This window comes from Bacillus rossius, chromosome 1 (genome assembly GCF_032445375.1).
Source record: "Bacillus rossius redtenbacheri isolate Brsri chromosome 1, Brsri_v3, whole genome shotgun sequence".
In the NCBI taxonomy this organism is placed as follows: Eukaryota; Metazoa; Arthropoda; class Insecta; order Phasmatodea; family Bacillidae; genus Bacillus; species Bacillus rossius.
Genome location: NC_086330.1, coordinates 305091086 through 305116583, shown reverse-complemented (window position 1 = coordinate 305116583; position 25498 = coordinate 305091086). Strand labels below are relative to the sequence as shown.

Sequence of the window (25498 nt, the reverse complement as noted above, 5' to 3'; positions counted from 1 at the left end):
ACCGTGGTGAGCTACGCCGGCGGCGCGGGACCGCGCAGGACAACAGACCGCGGTGGCACCAGGGAACGCCCGGAACCAGCTGCGACAGGAGGAGGACGTCACGAGCGGACAGATACGAGAGAGAGGGACGAACGTCCGCCGCGATGCCGTTTTTGCCCGGACGCGTACCATTGGCATCGCCTCTGCCCCACCAGAGCCGCGTGGGAGGAGGCGCGCGAAGGCAACACGTCGCAGGCGGGAAACGCAGGACCTCGCCGCGAGTTCCCCACGCCCGGACGGCCAGGTGGCCGGGGGCGGTGGGAGACAGACGACTGCACAGCTGGGGCAGGTCGGCCCCGAGGAGCCGGAGCTGCTGCGAATTCCTGTCCGCGCTAACGGGCGGGAGATGCTGGCCCTGGTGGACACCGCCGCCAGCCGAACCTACATCGCGGCCCACCTGGTGGGAGCGGAGGCAGTGACACCGCGGAGGGAGCTGGTGCAGCTGGCCACCAGGGATGCCGTCGTTGCAGCAGGGGGCATCACTCAGGTAACAATGAGCATCGTTGGTCACGTTAGCCACGTCGAGGCCTGGGTGGTCCCCGAGCTCCGCGAGGGGCTGATTCTGGGGGTCCCATGGCTGCACGAGGTCGACGCCACCGTGGAAGTACGAGCTGGCCGGATGCACTTCGGCACCCAGGGGCGCTGGACGGTGTACGGCGTGCACCAGGTTCCCCCCAGTCCCCCTCAGTCAGTCATTCGCCTAGAAGACCTTCAGCACGGTGTTCCAGAGGAGTACGTCGATGTCATCAACCATGTCCTCACCTCTCAGGCACAGGTATTTGCGGCCGCGGACCGGCTACGACGGACAAACGTGACGGAGCACCGGATACCGATGGTACCGCACCGCCCTCCCTTTGAGAAGGTATACGGATTTGGCATCCGGGAACGGGAGGCCATACAGACTCAAATTGACGAGATGTTACGTGACGGGGTAGTGGAACCCAGCACCTCCCCGTATAACTCACGGGTGGTGCTGGCCACCAAGAAAGACGGAAGTCTACGCTTTTGCGTAAACTTCAAGGCGATAAACAAACTGACCATTCCCGCCCCGCCCCCGCAGATCAATATCACAGACGCACTGGCAGGACTGGGGGACGCCACTATTTTCACGACACTAGACTTAAAATCAGGCTACTGGCAGGTGCCGGTATGTCTGGAGGACCGCCCTAAGACGGCATTTACGGCACCAGACGGTCGACGTTACCAGTTCTGCGCCATGCCGTTTGGTCTCATGGACGCCCCTGCCACGTTCCAGGCCCTGATGGTACGTGTTCTGGATGGGTACATTGGTGAGTTCGCCAGTGCCTATCTGGACGACGTTATCATCTGGTCCAGGACGTGGGAGGAACACGCGCACCATCTGGCATTGGTGCTAGAACGTATGGCCAGACACGGACTGACGTGCGCCCCAAAGAAATGCCACATTGGGGCCACGGAAATAGAGTTCCTAGGACACATAGTGACGGCGGAGGGGTGCCGCCCCCGACCTGAGCAGTTGGAGCTAATAGAGGGAAAGGGGGCACCGAAGACCAGGAAGCAGCTCCAGAAGCTGCTGGGGCTGCTCAACTGGCTGCGGTCCTTCGTCCCCGACTTCGCCACGGTGACGGCCCCGATGACGGACCTACTGTCGCCGAAGACTAAGTTCCGGTGGACCCCCGCCGCGGACGAGGCCTTGCGACAGGTGAAGCGCCGGTTCAGGAACTGTCACACGCTCTCACGCCTGGTGCCCAGCCGCCCCATCTTCATCCAGACGGATGCGAGTCAGGAGGGGATGGGGGCGGTGTTGTACCAGATGGATGACCGGGGCGAGAGGCGCGTGATCGAGTACGCCAGCGCCAAGTTTGGGCAGGCTGAGCGGAAGTATCACGTGAATGAGCAAGAGTGCCTTGCGGTGGTCTGGGCCCTACAGAGGTACCGTCACCACGTCGAGGGCCGCTCATTCACGCTGAGAACCGACAGCCAATGCCTCCGCTGGTTGGACTCCGCTCAGGGCCGGAAGTCTAAGTTCACTCGGTGGGCCATGCTGATCCAGGAATTCTCGTTCACGGTCGAGCACATTCCTGGACGTGAAAATCAGTTGGCCGACGAGTTGTCCCGGAATCCGGACCCTGAGAATGAGTTCCGCGACGACCAGGGCTGGGAGGAAGTGCTCCTCCCTGAGCGTGAGCGCGGGGTAGAGGACTCGGTGCCGCGACCGTGCGCGTTGTACGCGCTGACAAGCCCCACTGCTCCTGCACCTGACGCGCGACCCGAGACTATGACTGACCTGCTGGCGTGGGTCCACGCGGCGCAACACCGGGACCCCGACACCCGGACCCGACTGACAGAGTGTGGGGAGGGGGTGATACCGGGCTGCCGGAGCCTGAACGGGGCGCTCCAGACCAGGGGGGCTCACAGGTCGAGCGGGTGGCGGACCCACGTGCCGCCCGAGGCCAGGCGCTGGGTCCTGAGCTACCTGCATGACCACCCCCTGGCGGGACACCCGGGCGCGGAGCAGACGCTGCGTGAGGTCAGACGGACGTTCCGCTGGCCTGGCGACGCGGCAGAAGTAAGACGCTACGTGCGGGCCTGCCTGCGTTGCCAGGAGCGGAAGTCCAGGCGACCCGACGGCAGGGAGCAGCAGGTCCCACGACGGCCCCGGAATCCCTTCCACACTGTGGCGGTGGATATTATGGGGCCGTATCCTCGCACGTCCCGTGGTCGGCGATTCATTGTTGTGGTCACGGATGTCTTCACCCGCTGGGCGGAGGCGTTCGCAGTACCAAACGTGAAGGCCGGCACCGTGATTGCCCTGCTCGAGCGCGAGTTCTTCCCGCGATACGGGTACCCCGCGGTCCTGCTGACGGACAACGGGGTGCAGTTCACGGGGAGAAGCTGGCGAGTGTCCTGCGCGGGTTGGGGGGTGGAGCATCACACGACGCCCACCTACCATCCGCGCGCGAATCCGACCGAAAGGCGGAATCAGGACATTAAAACTCAGCTGCGCATCCGGTTGGACGAGGACCACACCAAGTGGGACCTGCACCTGCCGACGCTGCTGTTTTGCCTGCGCCGTCGGACGAACGCGGTCACGGGCCATTCCCCCGCTGAACTGGTGCAGGGCCGGAACCTCGCCCTGCCCGGGGAAGCGCGCGCAACCCCCGACTTGCACAACATGACCACGGACGATCTGCGCGAAGACGCCCGACGTCGCCAAGCTGACTACCTGACTAGACGTACGCCGCGGACGCACCAGCCCCCAGCACGACTAGAGCCTGGCCAGCAGGTGTTTGTTAAGTGTCATCACCTGTCGGCTGGCGAGCGGGGCTTTTGCGCCAGTCTGGCTCCTAAGTGGGCGGGGCCACAGGAGATCGTAGACAGACTGGGCACCACCTCGTACCTCGTGCGTCGCGCCGACGGACGGACAACTAAGGTGCACAGGGACGACATTCGACTGATAGGCGACCCGCACGACGAGTACGACCACGACGACAGCGGACCAGTGGACGGTGACGAGGCCGAGGATGACGTCACCGAAGGTGTACTGGCCGACCTCGGCGCCCCTGTGGTGGTACCGCCGGAGCCGGACCTGGGACGTCGACGGGGACACGCCCACCCCAGGTCACTGCGGGGGGTGGGCAGGAACGTTGACAGGGACGACGACACACGGGACAGGACCGATGACAACGTCGCAGTAGGAGTCCTGGTCGACCTCGGTGACCCCGTGGTGACGCCACCGGAGCCGGATCAGGGACGTCGACGAGGACACGCCCACCCCAGGTCACTGCGGGGGGTGGGCAGGAACGTTGACAGGGACGACGACACACGGGACAGGACCGATGACAACGTCGCAGTAGGAGTCCTGGTCGACCTCGGTGACCCCGTGGTGACGCCACCGGAGCCGGATCAGGGACGTCGACGAGGACACGCCCACCCCAAGTCACTGCGGGGGGTTGGCAGGAACGTTGACAGGGACGACGACACCTGGGGCACGACACATGGACGGGCCCCCACGACGACACCGACTCAGCCTCCTACGGGGGGACAGCAAAAGGGGAACGGTGGTTGGCAACTGGCAAGAGGGGGCGGGGAACGGACGCCCGTCAGAAGGGGCGGAAGGGGTCCGCGTGGCGCAAGCATGGCAGAGCTGGAGCGCTTCGTGGACCGGGTGCTCCCGCCTGATGACGTCAGCGCCTACGCCAACGACACTGATGGACCGCTCATCGAGGACGTAACACATGACAACACTGCTCAGGGCGACCTGGTCGACCTGAGTGAACCAGTGGTGACGTTGCCGGAGCCTACCCAGAGACGTGGACGGAGGTACGTCCACTCCTGGGAACGGCGGGTGACGGGGACGGACGTGAGCAAGGACGTGACAGACGGGGTAACGGTCCGGCTCCTCAGTGGGGAGGGCGATGTCGACAGGGCCCAGCAGGTGGTCCTGGACTTGCCTTCCGGGGAGCCGAGGATGACCGCTCACGCGGGGAGGGGACCGGCGTTGCGCCGGTCCACGCGTGAGAAGACGGCCCCCCACTACCTCCGGGACTACGAGTGGGGGAGTCAGCGCAAACCCCGCGACGTAAGACAAACGACCGACGGGGGGTTACGCTGCAGCGTGATGCAGCTCCTGCCCCAGTTTGCCCGACCCGGACGGAATGACGTGACGAGCTCCGACGACCAGACAAGTGGCCGGACGCGGACGCAGCTGCCGGTCTAGGTCGGCGTCGGGGGCCAGGACGGCCTCGGGAGAGGGGGGGGCATATGACGACAGTCGTCGTACCCTCCCAGATACAGAGGCCGTACCTGGCCACCGACGCGGGCCTGAGGGGGCCTATTTTCCCCCCCAGTGAACCCCAGTGTGTGCGACGGCCAGGGACGCACCCGCGTGCGCCCTAGCATGCCAACGAGTGTTTTTTCTATGTGACTTTATCTTTTATTTCAGTGTGTATATATTTGTAAACGATTAAGGGATTTGAATGTGTGTAATTAACTTATTTTATTTATTATTCATTGTGCAAGTTCGCTGTGTAATTAATGTCTCGTGTATGTCTTTGTAAATAATTCAATAACTTTTTCTGAAGTGTTTCGCCGTAGTATGTAATTGCAGCCTGGCGCGCCGCGGGACGGAGCTCTCTCCCACGCCGGCCGATTTTCCCCTCCCTCCCCGCCACCCGCGGGCGCCGGCCCGCGGGCGAGCGGGGAGAGGCAGTCGCGTCCTGGTCTCGAGCGGAGACAGACGTGTTCGTTGCTCCGCGAGCCGCGCACGTTGCGCTCGGGATTGAACGTTCGCTCAGTCCGCAGTCGGTCACGGCAGCTGAGCTGCCACCGCGAATCAGCTTAGCATTGTTAACTTACGAGTCATCGGGAGACGTGTCTAGCGGGCAGTTTCTACAACGCGAACGTGGTGCTTCGAGTCTCTGAACTTTTCGCCGTCCACGGAACATTACGTAACGGGCCGCGTATGTACAGCGTTCCGTCTTCGGGCCCTTTCTCACTGGGTCAGCCTAGCATTAATAAACTTTACGATTCGCGCCGAAACGTATTTGAGAACCGCCCCGTCATCAGGGAGTCCGTGTCGCCGTGGTAGGGCACTTGTTCCGCGACGGTTCCGCCAGGCTGCGGCAGGACTTTATAAGCGTTAATAAAAGACGGCTCGTGAAATTCGTTAATGCCGTGTTCTGCTTGCGACAACCTACCAACATTCCTCGCAATCACTTCACTCTCCCTCCAGGTCCCGCCTTTCCCGGTCCCGGCCACGTTGGCCTGGACCCACACCTCTCCGACGAGGGCAGTACGGGCATAACAGGACATTTATTTCAACGGGAAAACGGGGACCTGAAGCCGAGGGACGTCAGTGTAATAAAAACCACACTTCACGTAGCAGAGTGCATCATTTGTAGTATAAGGCGTCTTGGGTGGCCTAAACAGCCCAAGGATCACCTCTACGGACACGTCCCTGCCTCCCGCCACTTGGCCGAACCCAAACCCCGAGACCCATCCCGCAAGACTTGATAGCTTTGACCGGGAGGCAGCCGGAACGGTGTCAACTTCACCTAAATATAGCTGCTCAACACTGAGCTGTTGCTGGGCGTCTTTCAACCAGTTTCTTAATCGGAGATGTCTGCCATACATTCCTCCAATTTGCAAGCCATGGTAGTTGGTTCACACATATTTATAAAATTAAACATTACAGTTAGAAGTTAGAAAACAACATTCTTTGGAACAAAGTAGGTAACGTTAGCCTATTATTACAACGCTTATATTCCATTGTCTTTAATGTTGAAACTTTTGCGTCTCCGCGTATTCCTTTTTCAAGTTTCCTATATTGAATTCACTGATGATCAGAAATAGCACGAAGTGAGAACTACCAGAACAAATAGGATACTCTGTGAGTTACGTTGGTAGCCAAGGTCATTAGATACCAGGTCGTCTCAACAGAAGAAAAACGAGTTTGGTCGTTCGGGTGTTTCCGTGAAATGACGTATCCGCTAGACCTTCAAAGTAAACAAAACTGTGAAATTGCGTGCATGTTTTGATTTTGTTTTCGTGCTGTGGTTTAGTAATGTAAAAATGCCTGCTGTTAAGAAGAAATTGGTTGCTTCATTTGTAAGAATAAGGACTTTTTTAAGATTGAATCATTTCAATCGACAGCTAAGTAAAAAACGTGTTGGAAGAAGCAGCAACAAAGTGTGCAAGAAAATGAAAAAAATTGTAACATAAATAGTAGGCTTATAGATTTTTTGAAGGAAGTGTCATTTAATTTAGATTTAGCAAAAAAAATTGTGGGGTGTGTTTGGAGTGATAGTAATCTTTAGTATTTCATATGAAATAATTTACATGTAAATTGCAGTCATGGATAATTTCAGAATGTGTGTTTGCTACAGAATTGTTTAACAAAAACTTATGACTTCGCAAGATAGAACTTCTAAAACTGTTTGACAGGACTAAATGTTATTGGATGTATTATGTTTGTAGGAAAACAATAAGGCTCCTGATATTGCTCAGCGTTCATTGAATAAAAGCATGTTTGATGTGAACAACACCTAATGAACTTCATTTTCTGGTTTAATTAATTTGTCATTGCTTTGTTTATCTTTAAATAGCAAACATTCCATAGCTTGTCAGATCACTCATTCTTTCATTGTATTGTTTTCTTTCTCTGGTTTTTCACTAAATTGAAACTAAATAAATAACTCTGGTCATATTGCAAAGAGTTGTCCCTTGTTACATTCACAAGTAATTGTCTATGTTCTTATTATATTTACATATTTGTGCATTTTATAATTTTTAATATGTTTTGTGGTCATAATTGGGCCACAGTGATTTAATGCAGTTTAGCAAAAAAAAACCTGAACCTAACCACAGTTGTTTTCAACATGAATAGAAAATATGTAGCATATCAAACTAAGTAATTCAGATGCATGGAAAAGTTACAAATGTGTTTGTATACTTATGTAACAAGCAAGTGCACCCATGTGATATTTTGAGGGGGGGGGGGGGGGGGGGGGGTAAAGTGAGATCTGGAGGTATATGGTGTTTTAAATATTTTGGAAGACAAATGGTGATTTGTAAGTAGGTACATATATTTAAAATCTTCTACGTGAAAATATTTCAGTGTTGGATGACTTATACGTAACTACATTTTTGTCTTTCTCTATCAAAGGGGGGGGGGGGGGGGGTTCTTTGCCCCAGGTATGGGTGCCCATGGTAACAAGTAATAATCTAGTGATGTAAAATATGTCTTGTTAGCTCCAAATGAAGTATTTAGGGAGTCATGCTTAGTTTTACCTCAATTTATAACCTGTATTTGTCTACCACACACCAAAATTTATACTAAGCATCATCATCCACTGTTTCCAGCCTGTGGCTGGGTCAGCCAAGTGGGTCTTGTGACTTTGTCCATTTAACAATCACATTAAAGTGTGATGATATTGAAAGCCTTGCAGTTTTTATTTTATTCGTACAATTATATAGTAATGTATGTGTGTGTGTATATATATACATACACACACATACATACATATGCCATATAAATTTCAGAGATAAAGAAAATATGGTATTAATTTTCATGGCTAGCTGCCACACTAATTCTTTTTATCCAGGATTTTGTGCGAAATGACTTTTATAAAAAAAAAACTAATGGCAACAGTATAATAAATAAATTTAAGTAACATTTAATAGAGGTGGTATTAACCAACATGTAAATAATGTTATATCATTTACATAAATATCTTGGTAACAAAATTTATTTATGTACATATTTCATTAAGGAGACTTAACGCTAAACCATTTGAAACTTCGCAAATATGTAAAATAACAGAAAAAATATTAAATTACTTTTTATGTAAATTAATGTAATAAATGATCAGCTACAAGTTGGGAAAACAATTCCTACACATTTGCATTGAAAAAAACAATTAAAGCAAAATAGTAATGAGATAATGCCTGTAGTAAAAAATAAAGTTTTGTGTATTTTTGTCAGCTTTTTATTTATCTTTCAAATATGTGTTCATTATAAAACATACTTGAAGTGCCTATTTATGTTGATGAAATATTTAGAAAGAAAAATCATGTCAATTGATGTAGTTTGTATGACAGAACATAGTGACTAATTGTATTTCTTTTATAGCTTCTTACTCACCACAATTTATAATAGGCATAAGTAAATGTAGATTATTATGGATTACCAATATATTTTGTTAAATACTGAATTTTGATGTAATGAATTATGTTCTGGGATCAGATTTGGAGTGTTGAAATATTTCTGATGAATTATTTGAGAAAAATTACCTTGTTACTGTTTCTAGCAGTAAAAAATTATGATGAGAGTATACAGACTGCATCTAATAAAATGAAAACAATTTAAGATATGGAGAAATGTGTTATGTGCATGAAAAATAATGAAAATCTGTTAAATTAATGGTGACTTCGAAATGCAAATCATCAATATAATCACGAGTACATTTAGTAATAAATTTAATAGTCACAAAAATAAATATTGCAAGTTTTAAAAGATGTTACACTCCTAGGATACAAACACTTACCTACAATGAAATATTTTTCACAGTAAATTATTATGTTTATTTGGCTCAGTGGTTTGTACGTAGTTATGGATTACAAGTTTCCAGGTTTAAATCCTGTCACTTAAGAATTATTTTAAGTAGGTACATAAATTTTTACTACATTTTAACACACTAGAGTTATAGTGGATTATATTATTGATGGTTATTTGTTCACATAATTGTTGTAATTACTATTAGCTTGGTCATTTTTCACTAGGTGGTCTTACAACATTTATATATTTTTTACTTGTAACAAAAAATTAATCTTACAAACACAATCAAGGAGATTAATTACGAACATGTAAATAAACATTTATATTGATACAAATTAAGTGTATATGTTTGTTTGCATGCTGTTTTTTTTATATACAAATGTACAATTTTATTCTACACAAATAAAGTTTTGCACTTTTAACCTTTGAAACTAGAGGAATGTCACTGTGTACACATTTAAAAAACCTGCCTCTTTTTCTACCTCTTACAGCAGAAGTTTGGCATTTTGTGGTGAAATTTTTTGTAACTAACAGTTCAAAATATGATTACTACTGTAAACATCTGATCACAAAATAAAAAAAACTATTCTCATGCTCCATCTTCTACCAGTAGTTTAATTTTCTGACAAATTAAAAAAAATATATTTTTTTATTCTAGTTACTCTCGTTCAAAAAAAAATTATGTTTGTCTAAACTGCAAATGATGTTTATGTGATACTGTTTCTCATTAACGGCTTAGTACAATTTTACGTTCCAATGTTAAGAGATGAAATAAAATTACCCAGCGATGTATCATGTAATAAAGACTTTGAACAATGGTCTGTGATATTTGTGTTTTAAGCCACATATTTGCGGACCACTTGTTGGAAAGTATCACAAGGTAGGAATAAAGTGTTTCAGTGTTTTAGGCATGTTTTCTTCCAGAAGAAGTGTTCAGGTAAATCAGAAACTGAGTATGCCTTACTGCCTGCACTATGGTGCGTAAGTAGTGGCCGTAGTGGGAAAGGAGCATATTTAGGAATACCAGCTTGGAAACATGTACCTGCCAAGAATGCCAAAATACCAAAATATTTTTATCATGGTAAATGATCTGGGAGTTTGTTTTGCAATTTTAATTTGAGATTTTATATCAAAATTTAATAGTATATGTGGTAATTTTGGAGACTATTAGTTTTTGGTAAATAAGTTGAGTAAGGATTAAAATGAAAGAATTTCAGCAGGGAAATACATATCTTTTAAAGAATTAATTACTTTAAAAAAATAATTGTGTTATTATTGTACACTAATAAATCTTTCACTTAGAGCTACCATTTTCAGAATTACAGATCCTAGTTAACCTTGCAAACCTTTCACATAGTGATCATTTACCATGTTACTCAGGAGTTACCATTCTTAAGAATTACAGCTGATGGAAAGGGACATGGTTAATAGTAGGCCAGACAGCTTTAGAGTGCAGTTTAATTTTTTTACTTAAATTAATAATTATAAATGACAGGTCTGTAATAAAATTTTCTATGCAAAATTACTAGCTCACTTAATATTAAATTAATTGTAGGAAGAGGGAGTGGTTACATGGAGTACGTACCACAGGGGAGTGCCATGGGGCCCTTGCTGTTCATAATGAAAGATGTCTGGGAAAGCATGATGAGTAGATTAAAAAAAAAAATATAGCGGACGGTGAAGAAGGGAGTAGGGGTCTGGGGTTAACTGCTATGACACTAAAGGAGAGAAATAAAAGTCAATGAAAAGGCATCTTCCATGCTGGTGATAACCAGATATGGAATACGCCACAGGAATTTGGGACTCGTACCTAGCGATGGACATTTAAGAGTTATAAAGGTACAATGCAATGTAGTGAGATAAGTGACAAATATCGGAGGAGAAACGATGACGGAAGAAGGAAGATGCATAGACCATCAGTGATGATGATGGAGCTTATGTGGGACACACTGTAAAGGAGGAGAAAGAAAGAATGGTGAAATAGGTTAAGGTAATTAAAGGGAGGGGATTTTGGAAAGCTCAGAGATAGGTAAAGGGCAGAGGGATCACATGTGGAAGATCCACAGGTTAGAATGCAATGGATTAGACAAAATCATATTACTGCACACAAATATAAAATTTGGTAGTTAAAGGGCCATTAAATATTCTTAGAATATTTTTTGGAGGATAGTCATTACCATAAAACTTGTTATATTGTATGATATTTAATACACTTACAAAGTTTGTTTACTACTGCAAATGAACATAACATGTTGAAACTTAAACATCTAGCAAGGAAGCTAAATGTAATATTAAATATAATTACTTATCAATGGTAACAAGCATAAACAAACTAGCATTAAATAAAACAATGTTGTGAATATTGCAAGAACAGCACGCATCACAATGTTTACCAACAACACCAGTTTAGATTTTAAAATACACATTTGAGCCTAATTTACGATTAAATAACTGACAACATAACAAAGATTAATTATATTACTAGCGGAAACACGTGATACATTTAACCTGTACATAAATTACATCAGTCTATGTGAATCGGAAAATTTAAGAAAGTGCCATTTAGACACGTGATTAATTTGAATTCCCGCGGCAATGTGGTCTAGCATGTACGTCAGACGCGATTGACCAATAACAGTAAAATAGCGGGATGAGATGACCTGGTATCTAATGACCTTGGTTGGTAGCTAACCCTTATTGTTCTATGGTTGGTAGTCATTTTGATATGAAAACGTCACTTCAAGGCTTTAGCGCCAATAGTTAAAAACTTTAAATGACCCTAACTGCGATTGGTTAAATCACGCTTACAATTTCTATTTAAGTCTGCATTTGCGATGCCTAGCTCATCTTCAGAGTCTATTGCTGATAAAAGGTATCATAAGTTAAGAAGAAAAAGACGAAAAAAGCGTGTGGAAGTTAACCAGCATTCTGTTTTAAATGCGGTAGTTACATTTTGTACCGACATATATTTGAAAATAACTATAATGAATGTAATGCATGTTGTATTGTTTCACAGGATTCTGTTCCTAACCTATAATTTCAAGATAATTACTTGTATTTAAGTTCTCTAAAATCAGTTATGATAAATTCCTATACTGATGGCTTTTCCTTGTAAAAGAAAAGTATCCGAAAGCGGAATTTTGATAAATTTTAGGTGTAGATTGGCGGCACTTAAAAACCTTCAAATCTGTAGCTACTGTGGCGCTAATACGTAAGTACCTCTATTTTCCCCGAAAACATCGTTTCAAATTCCTGCCTAGATTCTGAGAAAAGTTTAAGTGGGCAGGGCCATGCGGTGGAGGGAAATGGTTGGTAAAAGCTATAAAAAGTGAAAAATATAGATTGGAAAATTATTAAAATTGTTGTAACAGATATTAATAGCAAATTTAATAATATTATAATAAAATTTACTTGTTTTCAAGTTGCTGAAGATCACAATTTTCCCATACTTCAAAGCTATTTTCTACTAATAAGTTTTCTACAGTATCATGCAATCAGGATCATATCACAAGATGTATGATGTAATAAATTAAAACAGTAAGCAACATTTACAACAGGATCATGCCATCAGGATCAATTGCACAGGAATTTCATTGTACTGAATAAAAGTAGCAAGCATAATTTACAACAGGATAAATGTAGGTAAACAGGATCGTGATGATATGATACAATTGACATGATGTGGTTATTATCAGAGACATGAATTTTTCACAAAAATATTTTGAGACTAGCTGTGTGCTTAAACATTGTAGCATCATCTATGTTTCGTGATTAGTTAAGTTTTCATCAGTTGTTTTCATAATATTGACACATCATTTTTGAAAATTGCAAAAAAAAAGAGTTTTTTAGAACTATTATTTTATCTTCTGCAAATGTGTAGACTATAAGAATGTTAGGTTGATTATTAGGTATCTTATTTATTTTTGGAAATTAGGGAAAGTTTTCATTATTTTTCATCTTTATAGGGCACCGTATCAGTAGTTGTTAATATGAGGCTATCATTTACAATTAAATCAAAATATTGTGTTTAGACTGGCTAAACCTAGGATACAAAAATAAATCTTAAATTAATTGTCTTAACTGAATTGAGAGTCACTTAGAAATCCTTGCTAACAGAAAAGAGTAGTTAAGGAAACTTAATGTAGTATAAGATGTAGGCTTGTGTGTATACATAAAACATACAAACTATCTCCAGGTAAATGTTTTCAGAAAAACGTTCACCTTTCATGACCTATCTGTTATTCCTAGAAGTTAATCGCAATATATCCTGTGACATTCTATATCTTGGGTTATGGAACTCATTCATCATAATAATATTTTCAATGTAATGCATATGAGATATCTTACATGGAGAAGTTTATAAAAATGTTAAATATTATTTTGCTTGTACTGCATGGTTGGATACATCACAATAATATTTTTACTCTGAATGCTCATTTAAAATTTCATTTTTTTTTTTTAAATGATATGATAGGTAGTCATACTCTCATAACATTAATTGTTGAAAGCATGTAAGCTTAAGTGAAAATCATGGAATTGGATTTTCTTTGTGTGAGCAAATAGTACAACAGTTTAAATGCATTTTTATAGGTATTTCTGTTGTGGGTATTTAAATCTTCTGCACTTTATGTATAGGATTGCATATATTGTGCTCTATAAATAAATTTGCTCAGTTCGTGTGAATTAGTTACCGACTGTAAACCTGCCAATCTAGGCATACTTTCACACCAACTTGTATTTTTTAATTTTTTTTACAGTTTCAAAGTTGATCCTAATTAAATTTTGGGCATGGTAGAGCATAAATAGTATTTTCCTAAGCTTTTATAATTTGTTACAGCTATTAGCATACTAATAACTGAAGAAAATATCTTATTTCACAGAAAAACTGAATAGAGTTGAAACATACCACGATGTACGTTTACTAAAACAAGTATCCCAGACCCCTCCCATATAGTCGTGATATTTTCCAACCTGCCGGGGAGAAGCATACGGCTATCAATCAGCATAAATAGAGTATATCTTGGTGTAAGGGTAACTGTGCATTAAGGGATGACCACTAGTCTACTCATATACAAGAAAGATTTCAAGTATCTTTTTAATAGATCCCAACTCATCAAAAGGGAGGTATATAAAATTAAGATATACATAAGTATTCCATGAATACAAAAGTTTACAACAAGCTAAACAGTACAATATTGAGTAGAGCGTGACCGTAGTCGTCAAACCGTGTCTCTTACAATATGTGTTCGCTACACGGGCGAGAAGTCTTATATGTCAAACAGTACTACCTTAAGGTTAACATTGAATACTTAATTCTACTCCTAACTTCGTACACGCGCGTGTGGGGCGTATAATTTAGTTCGGTTATACAACAGTGGTTACAGACTTTAAAGTACATACATAAATATTACTAGTGTCACAGAAACGTGTCTTTAATTACTTCTAACAACGTATATATTGGAACAGTGTTTCTGCAGGGGTTGGGCGCATCGCGCACATTTTCATAGTGAGCCTAAGCAGACAATATAAGAAAGCGAGGTACGTTCTACGTTAAGTATACGAGAGACGCAACAGAAGGAAACCCGATAGTGCAAAATGTACATATCCTCCTAAGACGGGAGCGGGCCGGATTCCCGGCCATGGGCGGCGCCGAGGACAAGAACTAGTATAAATGAAAAAAGAAAAATTTAGAATTTTGAACGTGGCGGCCAAACGTAAGCGAAGGGGAATTCAAGCCACTACACACCAACACTCACCCACCCATGACCGGTGACCGGACGCACCACCCGCGACAAACTATTCGCACTAGAACTATGTACTATCTAAGAACGAGGCGAGCGCGCCCAGTCCCTTTATACTCTAAGGGAATTAGTCCGGCGTAAGAACACACACATGCATAGTTACAAGCGACAAGCAAAATCCTTCCGCGCACCACAAGCGCCTAGAGAGGGGACACGTTGACGTCAACACTGGAGGGAGAAAAGGAGGGGTAATACTCCGCTCAAGGGACGGCGCACTCACAGGTGAAAGAAAACAAAAAAAGACATCACGTAATTAATAAGATGTGATGGAAGCAGTGCGCCTCAGCACACTGCAACCACCCTCGCTTAAGGGAGAACACACCCCTGACGAAACAAGTGCTGGAAGGTGTAGACTTCGGCAATCGCAGACATGCAGGCGGCCAAACGGGGGGGGGGGGGGGGTACGATGATCTTGAAGAAGACTTCCCGTGCCCGCATCTCGTTTAAGGGCGCCGGCAGCAAACTAGCGCACTGAGCTCCTTCCTTCGACACGATTGCGTTCCGAACAATGCCGTGGCTCCCAGTGTTAGCGCAGTCAACGACTCGGAGCATGTAGTTGTTGAGTCGGGTATCAGAGTTATCAATATACTCGCCACGCATCACGCCGTTGACGAGAGATTCAATGTGAGGAGTACGTGCGGTGCGCCGATGGGGGAGTAGCAACTGACTCACCCCAAAGGCGCGTCTTCAAGCGTCCGAAGTTCCAGCATCTGGGACCACCAGTAGTAAGCGGCGGCGATGGCGGGCACGGTACTGCGAAGACTGCGGCAAGGGGAAGGGGGGGGGGGGAAAGCGGCGAAGCGTGGATCTCAGGCGGTGACGTACGAGGGGGGGCGGGCCCAGCCCTCCCGTAGCACATCGGCTAAGGTGATCGGCGATGACAAGTGGAAGCGCAGGCTGGGGGGGGGGGGGGGAGACGAAGCGAAGCACACGCGAATTGAGTTGGAGTATCGGAAGGGGGGAAAGAGAACTTCACTGTTCTGGCACATAAGCGGAACACTAATACACAATCTTTAAGAGAAATCAACAATATTTTACTGCCATATCCATAAATATAAATAATAAACTCTAAAAAGATACAGAAGATACACCAAAGTTGTTTCACAACTCTAACGCACATAAGCCACCAACAAGTATACATTGAAAAAGGATTATAACCCCACACGCCAACCACAAAACCAAGCGTACGTAATAGATTACAAAATTACAAGATTACAAAAAAAACCTTTGGAACACGCGCGTGTACTATACTATAAACGATTTATTGTTAAGCATGATACGCTTTTAAGTGGCTAACGTGGCTTTTCCTCAGACGCCCTCGTGTGCCGGGTTTAGCCAAGAGCACCGTGTTGGCCCCCAGAAACCTAGAGATCCTATACGGGCCGACGAAAGGGGGGGATAAACTTAGAGCCCAGCTTCCCAATCTTTGAGGGGAGCGCAAAATTGCGTACCAAAACAAGGTCGCCTACTTGAAAATCGCTCGGATGTCTGCCAGTATTGTACGCATCGGAAACCCGTTCCCTGGCCCTTTGCAAATTAATTGCCACGGAATCTACGATAGCTTTGAGTGCTGAAGGGTCCCAAGCCTCATCTACGGGAGGGAGTCCCCAGATATTAAGGAGAGGGTGAGCGAAACTGCGGCCCAAAAACGGGACAGAGGGGGGGAACCCAGTGGCAGAATGAACAGCACTATTGAGGCCTATCGAAATAAATTCGATGTCTCGGTCCCATAGAGTCTGATCTTCTCTGTAATAAGCTGTGAACACACTTTTTAGGACTTTATTTACCCTTTCGGACATATTCCCCTGGGGGAAGTAAGCGCTGGAGTGAACAGGCTTCATGGCCCACTCCATGCACATGGCTTGCCATTCCGCTGAGCGGAAATAAGAAGCGTTGTCCGACACGATGATAGCGGGGGCTCCCAGTATCTGCCAGACTCGCGTCCGAAGAGCGCGAGTTATCGTAGCTGCTTTGAAATTCCGTAGAGGTAGTAGGATAATGAATTTTGAAAAAATATCAACTAGAACTAATAGGCAATTGTTCCCCAGCGTAGACCGGGTTAACGGCCCGAATATATCGACGTGCACGGTGTGCCAGGGGGCCACGGGAGGGTCAGCGGCATACATCCCTATTTTCCCACAAGAGGGGGGCTTGGAAACCTGACAATCATGACACGCGCGCACGTATTGACGTATGTCGCCGCGTATATTGGGCCAGGCAAAATGAGCGGAAATTTTTTGAAACGTTTTCGAGATGCCGAAGTGACTGCCCAAAAAAGAGCCGTGAAAGTATTTAAGGATCAGGGGGCGTAGTGAAACAGGTACTAACATTTTACGCGCTCGTCCCGACTTCCCTGTGTAAAAGACGACACCGTTTTCAAAAACATAGGGTACTTCGGCGCCGGCACTAATTTGGCGACGGATGTCACTACAAAAAGGATCTGTAGACTGTTGCTCTTTAACATTAACGTAGGATTCCGGAAAGATTCTACTAGTATTCACGTGAGCCTCTACAAGTGGGCTAGTGAGCTTATCGTCCTCCGAAAGGTGGGTATCAACAGAAAATTCTTCCGGATTGAACATCCGTGATAACGAGTCAGCGACTACGTTTTCAGTTCCTTTTACGTGTCGGATAACGAAATCGAATCGGGATAGGCGGAGAATCCACCGGCCCAACTTACCCAGTTGGTTGGGGTGGTTAAACAACCAACTAAGGGCCTGGTTGTCCGTATACAGGTCGAATTCGGACCCTTCGAGGTAGGAGTGAAATTTCTCTACGCCGAAGAGGCACCCAAGGGCCTCCTTCTCGTATGTACCGAGCCGTTTCTCCCCATCTGACAAAGTTCGGCTGGCGTAGGCAATGGGTCTGAAGGAACCGGCGATTTCGTGACTAAGCACCGCGCCCAAAGCTAGAGAAGAAGCATCCACATGTAGAGAAAATCTTTTATCAAAATCGGGTAGAATGAGGACTGGGGGACTCGCTATGACTGCCTTTAATTTATTGAAAGCAGTATCACAATCCTCTGACCATGTGAAGGGGACGTGTTTCTTCCGAAGCGAATTCAGGGGCGCGCACAGTCGCGCAAAATTGGGTATAAAGCGCGAATAGTACCCCAATAATCCCAAAAAACGCTGCAGGCCCTTCAAGTTCCGGGGGCGCGGGAAGTTTACTACCGGGGATACCTTGTCCGGATCCATCAACAACGTACCCTCGGCAATCACATACCCCAAGAACCTGACGGACTTTTGCGCCAGCGAAATTTTTTCGGGATTGACGGTGAGGCCTGCACCGCGCAATCGCAAAAAAACCTCGCGCAAATGCTGCATATGTTCACCAAAGGAATTGCTATAGATGATGATGTCATCGATATAGTTGAAGGCAAAAACCATTTTAACGTCTCGCAGAATGTGGTCGAGGACCCGGCTAAGAGCCTGACTACCAAACTTTACTCCCATGGGTATTCTTTTATATTCGTACTGGCCCCAAGGGGTAGAAAAGGCCGTGTAGGGTCTGCAAGAAGGGTCTATGAGGCACTGGTGGAAGCTATTGTTGAGGTCGATAACGGAAAAAATTTTGCTCTTTCCCAATTGTTGTAGGGCCATTTCTACGGTGGGCAAACCAAAATTATCGTTAATTATTTTCCTATTTAAGGGAATAAAATTATGAACAATGCGGTAGTCTACGCCATTTTTCTTAACCTTTAAAAAGGTAGGGGTGCTGTAGTTGGAAGTTGAAGGAGCTATAACGTCGGCTTTCAAAAGTTTGTCAAGAATTTCTCTCATTTTAGTCATCAATATGGGGTTAGGCTTAAAAAATTTAGACTTAACGGGTTCCAGGTCTTTCAAATAGAACTTGTACGGCTGCAAGTCACATTTTCCAATTCTTTTCGTAAGGACATCCGGGAACTCCATACGGAGATCCTGCAGAATCTTATCCTCCGCGGTATCAGGCGTAACTTGATCGCTTTGAAGCACATAATTACGCGAAAGGGTTTTCGAGCACAAGGGCACGTCGAAAAGGGGTTCAAAACCAAAATTGATTTTACGGTTGGCAACATCCACCCTGGCTCGCGTTCTCCCTAAAAAATCCAATCCCAAAATCATTGGAAGGGAAACGTTAGGCACAATCAAAAAAGAATGCCGCCATGAAAACCTGTCTATTTTAAGATGTAGATTTAGAAGAGACGTAGCATGAAGCAATTTGTTATCAGCCAAGAAAATACTTGTGCGAGCGTGTTCGCTAATAGAAAAATGCCTCGAATGGACGCGTTGTCGGAGTTGTTCAACGAACTTATCACTGACTAAAGAGTGAGTAGCCCCCGAGTCTACGAGCGCCAAAATAGAAAATCCAAAAAGGAACACATTAGCAAAGAGCAGGGAATTTTGCACCGAGAAATTACCGTCAGCACTGGGGCCGCAACACATCCCTACACGCGCGGTCCTCCGGCGTTTCCCGGACATTGGTCACGAAAGTGGCCGGGGCTGCGGCAGCGGAAACAAAGACGCTGGCTGACGTCACGAACGGGTTCAGTGCAATCAGACACGAGGTGTCCGTATCTCGTGCAATTACTGCACCGATAACGACCGCTGCGGGGCGCCGGCCCATTAGATTCCATAAGTGGAGCAGAAGCGGCCATGCGCTGCGTGACGGGTGCACTCACACTCGCCGCGTGAGTTGCGCGAGTTACACTGGGGCTTCGCGGATTCAGGTCTCTCGCGCGAAAAACTTGTCCTGCGGATGCATGGTCCCCAGACGGAACCACGGCGCGCCTACTCAACCCGGGCGCACTGGGAAATTCTTTCGCATAAAAAGAGAAAAGGAGGGGTAATACTCCGCTCAAGGGACGGCGCACTCACAGGTGAAAGAAAACAAAAAAAGACATCACGTAATTAATAAGATGTGACGGAAGCAGTGCGCCTCAGCACACTGCAGAGTTATTATGCTAGTTGGCATTAAGTTGACATCAGAATGTGCCTAAAACTCATATGCACATATGCTCCTATGCAGTGTAGAGTCTTAAAATATAATATGATGCTGTACTGCAAGACATAGCTTAATATTTTGTAAAACCATGATGGCGAACCTGATTGCCCGTAGCACTCACTGTTCAGATGACTGTTACAGGCACTGAATGAATATAGTACATGACTGACACTCACTTATTTATTACTCTTGTGCTACAGGTAACATCACATCTCTAAGTAACACCACATCTCTACAGCTCAGCCATGACACATACACTCGCTCCTCTTTACCTGTGGTACCAACCGCTGCATAAGCAGTAGTGCCAACTACTGCAACACCTCCCCATTTTTTTTTTTTTTTTTTTTTTTTTTACACTACTACTTGAAGATGGGTCATAGGGTTTCTTTACAACACGTAGTCCACTTCTCGTTACATAGTTTTGTGAAGTTGTTACTCTTGTATTTGTTGCCTCATGTTCAGCCCTATTAAACCCTGGAAACCCTACATCCCCCTCGTCATCACTGTCAAGCCCCCGAAGTCCTACATTTCCATCCTTAGTCCTACTATGTTTTGTCTCTTCAGGGTCATTAATCCTTCTATTCGCTGTTTTGGTACAGCCCCTCACCTCACCTGTGAGTGTAGTTTCCTCCACCTCAGGCCTAGGCTGATGTATCTGCCCCGGTATTGTGATTATTCCCATTTTTGTTTTGTTATTTGTCTCTGCTGACATGTCAGCTTCAGGAATCTGTCGACCCGGAAGTTCTACAATCCTAGTCTTTGTTGGTTTTAGTTGACTGGTATTTTGCCTCACTACTCTGTCGTTCTGGTCCTTCCTAACCCAGTATGTCCTAGCCTAGGTTCCTTACTTTTTTTTACCACTACGCCTGGTTCCCAGCAGGTGTCATTCTCTGTCCTAATAACAACCCTGTCTCCCTCTTTAAGTTCAAGGTCTTTCCTCCGTGCTGTCTTATCATACCTCCCCTTTACTTTGTATTGCTTCGCTTGGAGTGTCTCATGTATGCCCTCTTGTACTACTGGTTTAAGGGCCTCTGTGGTAATGGGCATCTTGGTCCTAATTCGACGACTAAACAATACTTGAGCTGGAGAAGCCTGCAAGCCTGTTACAGGCAAATTGTTGTGCTCTCGTAGTAGGTCCCTGAAGTCTGTGCCCTCTAATGTACTTTTCTTTAAAATCTTCTTACTAATGCCTACCGCTCTTTCCGCCATTCCGTTACTACGGTGATAATGAGGGCTGCTGGTCGTAAGGGTAATTCCTTTGATCTTGTAGTATTCCTTGTACTCATAGGACAGGAACGGTGCGTTATCTTTTACTAGATCTTTTGGAAACCCATGAACGTTAAATACATTTTGCATAGCATCTATGACCGATTTAGAGGTCTTATTTTTCAAGGGGCATATGTCTATCCAATGAGAGTAGTAGTCAATGAGTCCCAGATAACTGTTACCGGACTGGTCAAAAATGTCTGCTCCTACTTTTATGTACGGGAGTGTTGGAATTTCATGAGGAATCAAGGTCTGGTGATAGTTTGCAGACCTAAATTTCTCACAGATACCACACCTGACTACCATCCCCTTTATGTCCCTTGTAATTCCGGGTCAATAGAATAACTGCCTAGCCCTAGCCAGTGTCTTGTCTACCCCACAGTGACCTTCATGAACTACCCTTAACACATAATATGTTCTAAGATCTTTTGGTACGACTATTTTATGCCCTAAGAATACAATTCTATTTTGCACAAACAGATCCTCTTTAAGATTGTAATATTGTTTACATTGCTCTGGTACTCTGACACGGTCTGGCCACCCATCATAGTACAACTTTTTCACAGCTACAAGCTCATCATCCTTATCTGTTTTCTCTCTGAATAATAGTTGTTTCTCTTCACTCATGGGTAGATGTGCACTAACTGTGTGAACCATTTCTGTCAGCTCTGTATCATTACCGGTATCTTTCAAACATGATCGCGACAGTACATCTGCAAAGTGTAAAAGTTTACCTGGCACATAGTATACATTGAGGGTGTATTTCATAAGTTTCAATCTGAGTCTGCAGCCTGATGGAGCCAATTTTTGCAATGTTCTTATTCTTATTCATTATTGCGACTAATGGTTTGTGATCAGTTTGTACATCAATATCATACCCATAAATGAAGTCATGAAATTTACTTACACCATAATAGATGTCCAATAACTCTTTCTCTGTTTGGGAGTAATTTCTTTCACTTTTGGTTAGAGTACGAGATGCAGTGGTGACCAACTGCAGTTTACCAATTTTGGTACTCTTTTGAAACATGCAGCAACCTAACCCATATTGCGAAGCATCACACTGTAGTGTGGTGTTTAGGTTAGGATCAAACAATGTTAGCACTGGGGTTGACGACACCTTCCCTTTTAGTTTGTCAAATGCTTGCTTATGAGTTGGCAGGCACTCCCACATAACCCCTGTCATTAACAATTCACAGAGTGGAGACATTATGTGTGACATTTCAGGTAAAAGCATCGTACATAGTTAAACATACCAATCACTCTCAGTAATTATTGTTTGCTGGTGGGTGGGGGGTAGTTCTGTTAATGTCTTCACTCTGTCAGGATCAACTTTCATCCCTTGAGACGAGAACAAATGGCCAACATATTTGACCTCAGTCAGCCTATACTGAAGTTTTTTCTTATTGAATTTGACATTAAGTGCTCTTGCCCTCTCTACTACCAGGCGGACTGTTTCATCGTGACTTTGTTCTGTATCTCCCATACACATCAGATCATCGAAGTAAATGACAGTGTTGGGTATATCTGCAAAGTTTTCTTCCACCAATTGCTGAAATTATTCAGGAGCACTCGCTATACCATATGGCAATCTGAGATATTTGTACGTTCCATTCGGACTTGAAAAGCAACATTTCAAGGAGGATTCCTTATCTAACAGCACTTGATGGAATCCCTCTCTTAAATCAAATACAGTAAAGAATCTCTAGCCCATAATTTTCCCACTGATTTCACCCATGTTGGGTACTACATGATGTTGTCGTATGATGTTTTTGTTTAAGTCTGAAGGGTCGAGACATAACCTCAGCTTGCCATTTGGTTTCTCTATTATCACAAGGTTACTAATCCACGCCTTAATATCTATTTTGTTCACTTTCACGATTACATGTTTCTTTTCTAGTCTGTCTAGCTCCTCTTTCAGCTGTTTATTTATAGCCGCAGGGACCATTCTAGGGGGCCTACACACAGGTTCTGCCCCTAGCTTGGTATGTATGGTGCACTCCTGTGGGAAGCACCCTAGACCATGAAATATATCATGGTTCTTAGCTACAAACTTATCCTTAGGCATTCCTTGGCTAGTCACTGAGGCTACTCTCTGCAGTAAGTTGAGGGCCAAGCAACCTGACATTCCCAATAATGGCATGACATCCAGATCTACAATCATGAAGTCTACCTATGTAGGCTTCCTTATCCTTATTCTTGCATTGAAGATTAACTTTGTCCCATGGCAGAGTTTTTAACTTTGTTTGTTTTGTGTACTCTAAACTGACTGTTTACCCTTTTAAAAATTTTAAGAGGCAAGACACTAACCTGGGCACCTGTGTCCAATTTCACCCTGAGATCCTTTTGTTCAATGACTATATTTTCATGCCATTCATTGGGGTACGTCATGTTGATGCCTGGGCTTTTCTTACTCATTTTCTTTAGCTTAACACTTAGACATAGGCCTACTTGAATGCTATCACATTACAGAGAGTCATCCGAGCTATAATCTTTACAACCTTACACGATCCCCACTTTCTTCACCTTGCACGCCTTCGCGAAGTGATTATATTTCCCGCACTTGGCACATTTTTTTCCATATGCTGGGCAGGCTCTGTAACCATATGTCAGCATGTACCTACTACACTTAAATTCTTTTTGGTCCCCCAATCTATTATATTTCCGCTGCTCAGATTTCCCCACCGTTTGTGGGGTTTTGTAAACTGCATCAACACACGCCTGTTCACTCGGTGAGCCCCCACTTTTGCTATGTATATGCTGAACCTGCTGCTTGCTTTGTTCGCATGCTTGGCAGTGACTCGCCTTTTCAAGAGTCAGATTTCCCATTCGGAGCAGCGCTTCCTGCACCGCCTTATCATGTACACCATGGACTATGCGGTCACGTAGCATCTTGTTTTCTATGCTGTCTTCTTGGTCCTCGGACGCTGGATCCCCGTCATAGTTACAATTCCGGATCAGTTGTCTGAGAGACGTGTAGAAATAAATGGTCGAAGCTCTCCCCATCCTCTTGACTTCTCTGATTGAACACAAAGCGTTCAAAATAGTGCTAACTACTGCAACATGACACAGGTCTCTCAAGCAATCAATCTTAAAATTGTTCTTTTGTCATGTCGTGGGGAAACGACACTAAACTCACCTTGTATTGAGTGTACGTTTATAAGCATCCTTTTAAATAGTATATATTCTGGGTGTCCACATTCTGGGAAGTTAGGGAAAAGTCAGGGAAGTCAGTGATAGTATTTTTAAGGGGAAATGCCATGCTGTGTTATGCCATCACCAGGACTTTAAACATATTTTTTCCCCAATTGTTGTTTTAGTGGATGGTCATACACTTTTTAAAATGGCGTATGCAAGTTTGTGTTTGAAACAGTACAGCTATAGATATGGTGGCGGTTGGATACTCTGATACTGCAGAAGTTTTTTCTGTCGAAGAACAAAAAAACCTATCATCTTACATTTAAAAAATCATATTTGTCATAAGTGTTTAGCTAAACAAGGTGTAAAATCTACTACTGTACCAAATAAATAAGCCAGTTAAAAACAAAGATTCATCAAATTCTTTAGGCCATGATAAAACCAATGAAATCACATTTAATATTACTAACCATTCATCTCCCACCCACTTTTATAGAAACGTTTGTAGAAGCATAACTGTTGTGATATGAATATGGTGTCTCGTATACATTTAGGTTGTGAAGTATGTAATTTAAAAACTGCATTTTTTTTTACCAGAAAAACACCCTGCTTCACCGTGAGAAAAATGCTAAACTGTTCTCCAGGCCCTCCAAAAGTGCCCAGCCTGAAAAACAGCAGAATTTGTCGGTAAGTTATTATTAATTTTTTTAAAGCTATTTTTCCCAAAGGAAATAATAATCTTATTTGATTACCTTCCTGCCTCTTTCTCCTGCTTTCTCTACCTGTAACTTCTCTCTCCATTTATTTTCTCACCGGATTTTTTTTCATGGAGAACTTCAAATCAAGTAATCTGCCAAACATAGTTAAGTATTTAATTACTGAGGAACACAGATCTCACTAATAAATCTGGGGATTCTCCCCAGGGAAAATTTGGATTTTAAAATGCAAAAAGATGCTATTTAATAATTTCTTGACCTAATAATTGAAAATACATATATGTTTTTTTTTTTTTTTTTTTTTACAAAATTTAGTTTTTGTTATGGATATTAAATTAGAAGCGATGCAAATGGATATAAAGGTCTGTTTTATTCATCTCCGATCTCATACACCCGACATGTTGCACAGATACATACAGCACACACAACTACCAACTTGCACGAAGGAAAAAATTCACAGTTGCATATTGTACTATAATGAACAAAAACATAGCCAGATAATAATTTACACATCTCAA

General features: G+C 44.5%; 1 protein-coding gene across 6 annotated transcripts in view; it reads left to right on the top strand.

The window, feature by feature from the left end:
* The window catches only part of LOC134527856 (uncharacterized), a 162723-nt gene that overhangs the window by 29993 nt on the left and 107232 nt on the right, over positions 1-25498 (top strand). For 3 of the 6 annotated variants that reach the window (XM_063360823.1, XM_063360821.1, XM_063360824.1), the window contains exon 2: positions 24862-24951. Coding sequence is in view for 2 of the 6 variants with exons in the window: in XM_063360819.1 (XP_063216889.1) it covers positions 11911-12018; positions 24862-24951 (198 nt within the window). In the remaining 4 variants the exon portion in view is untranslated. Of the gene's footprint in view, positions 1-11552; positions 12019-12090; positions 12385-24861; positions 24952-25498 lie in introns of those variants that run through there. The other 3 variants (XM_063360819.1, XM_063360825.1, XM_063360820.1) reach the window with 3 other exon arrangements.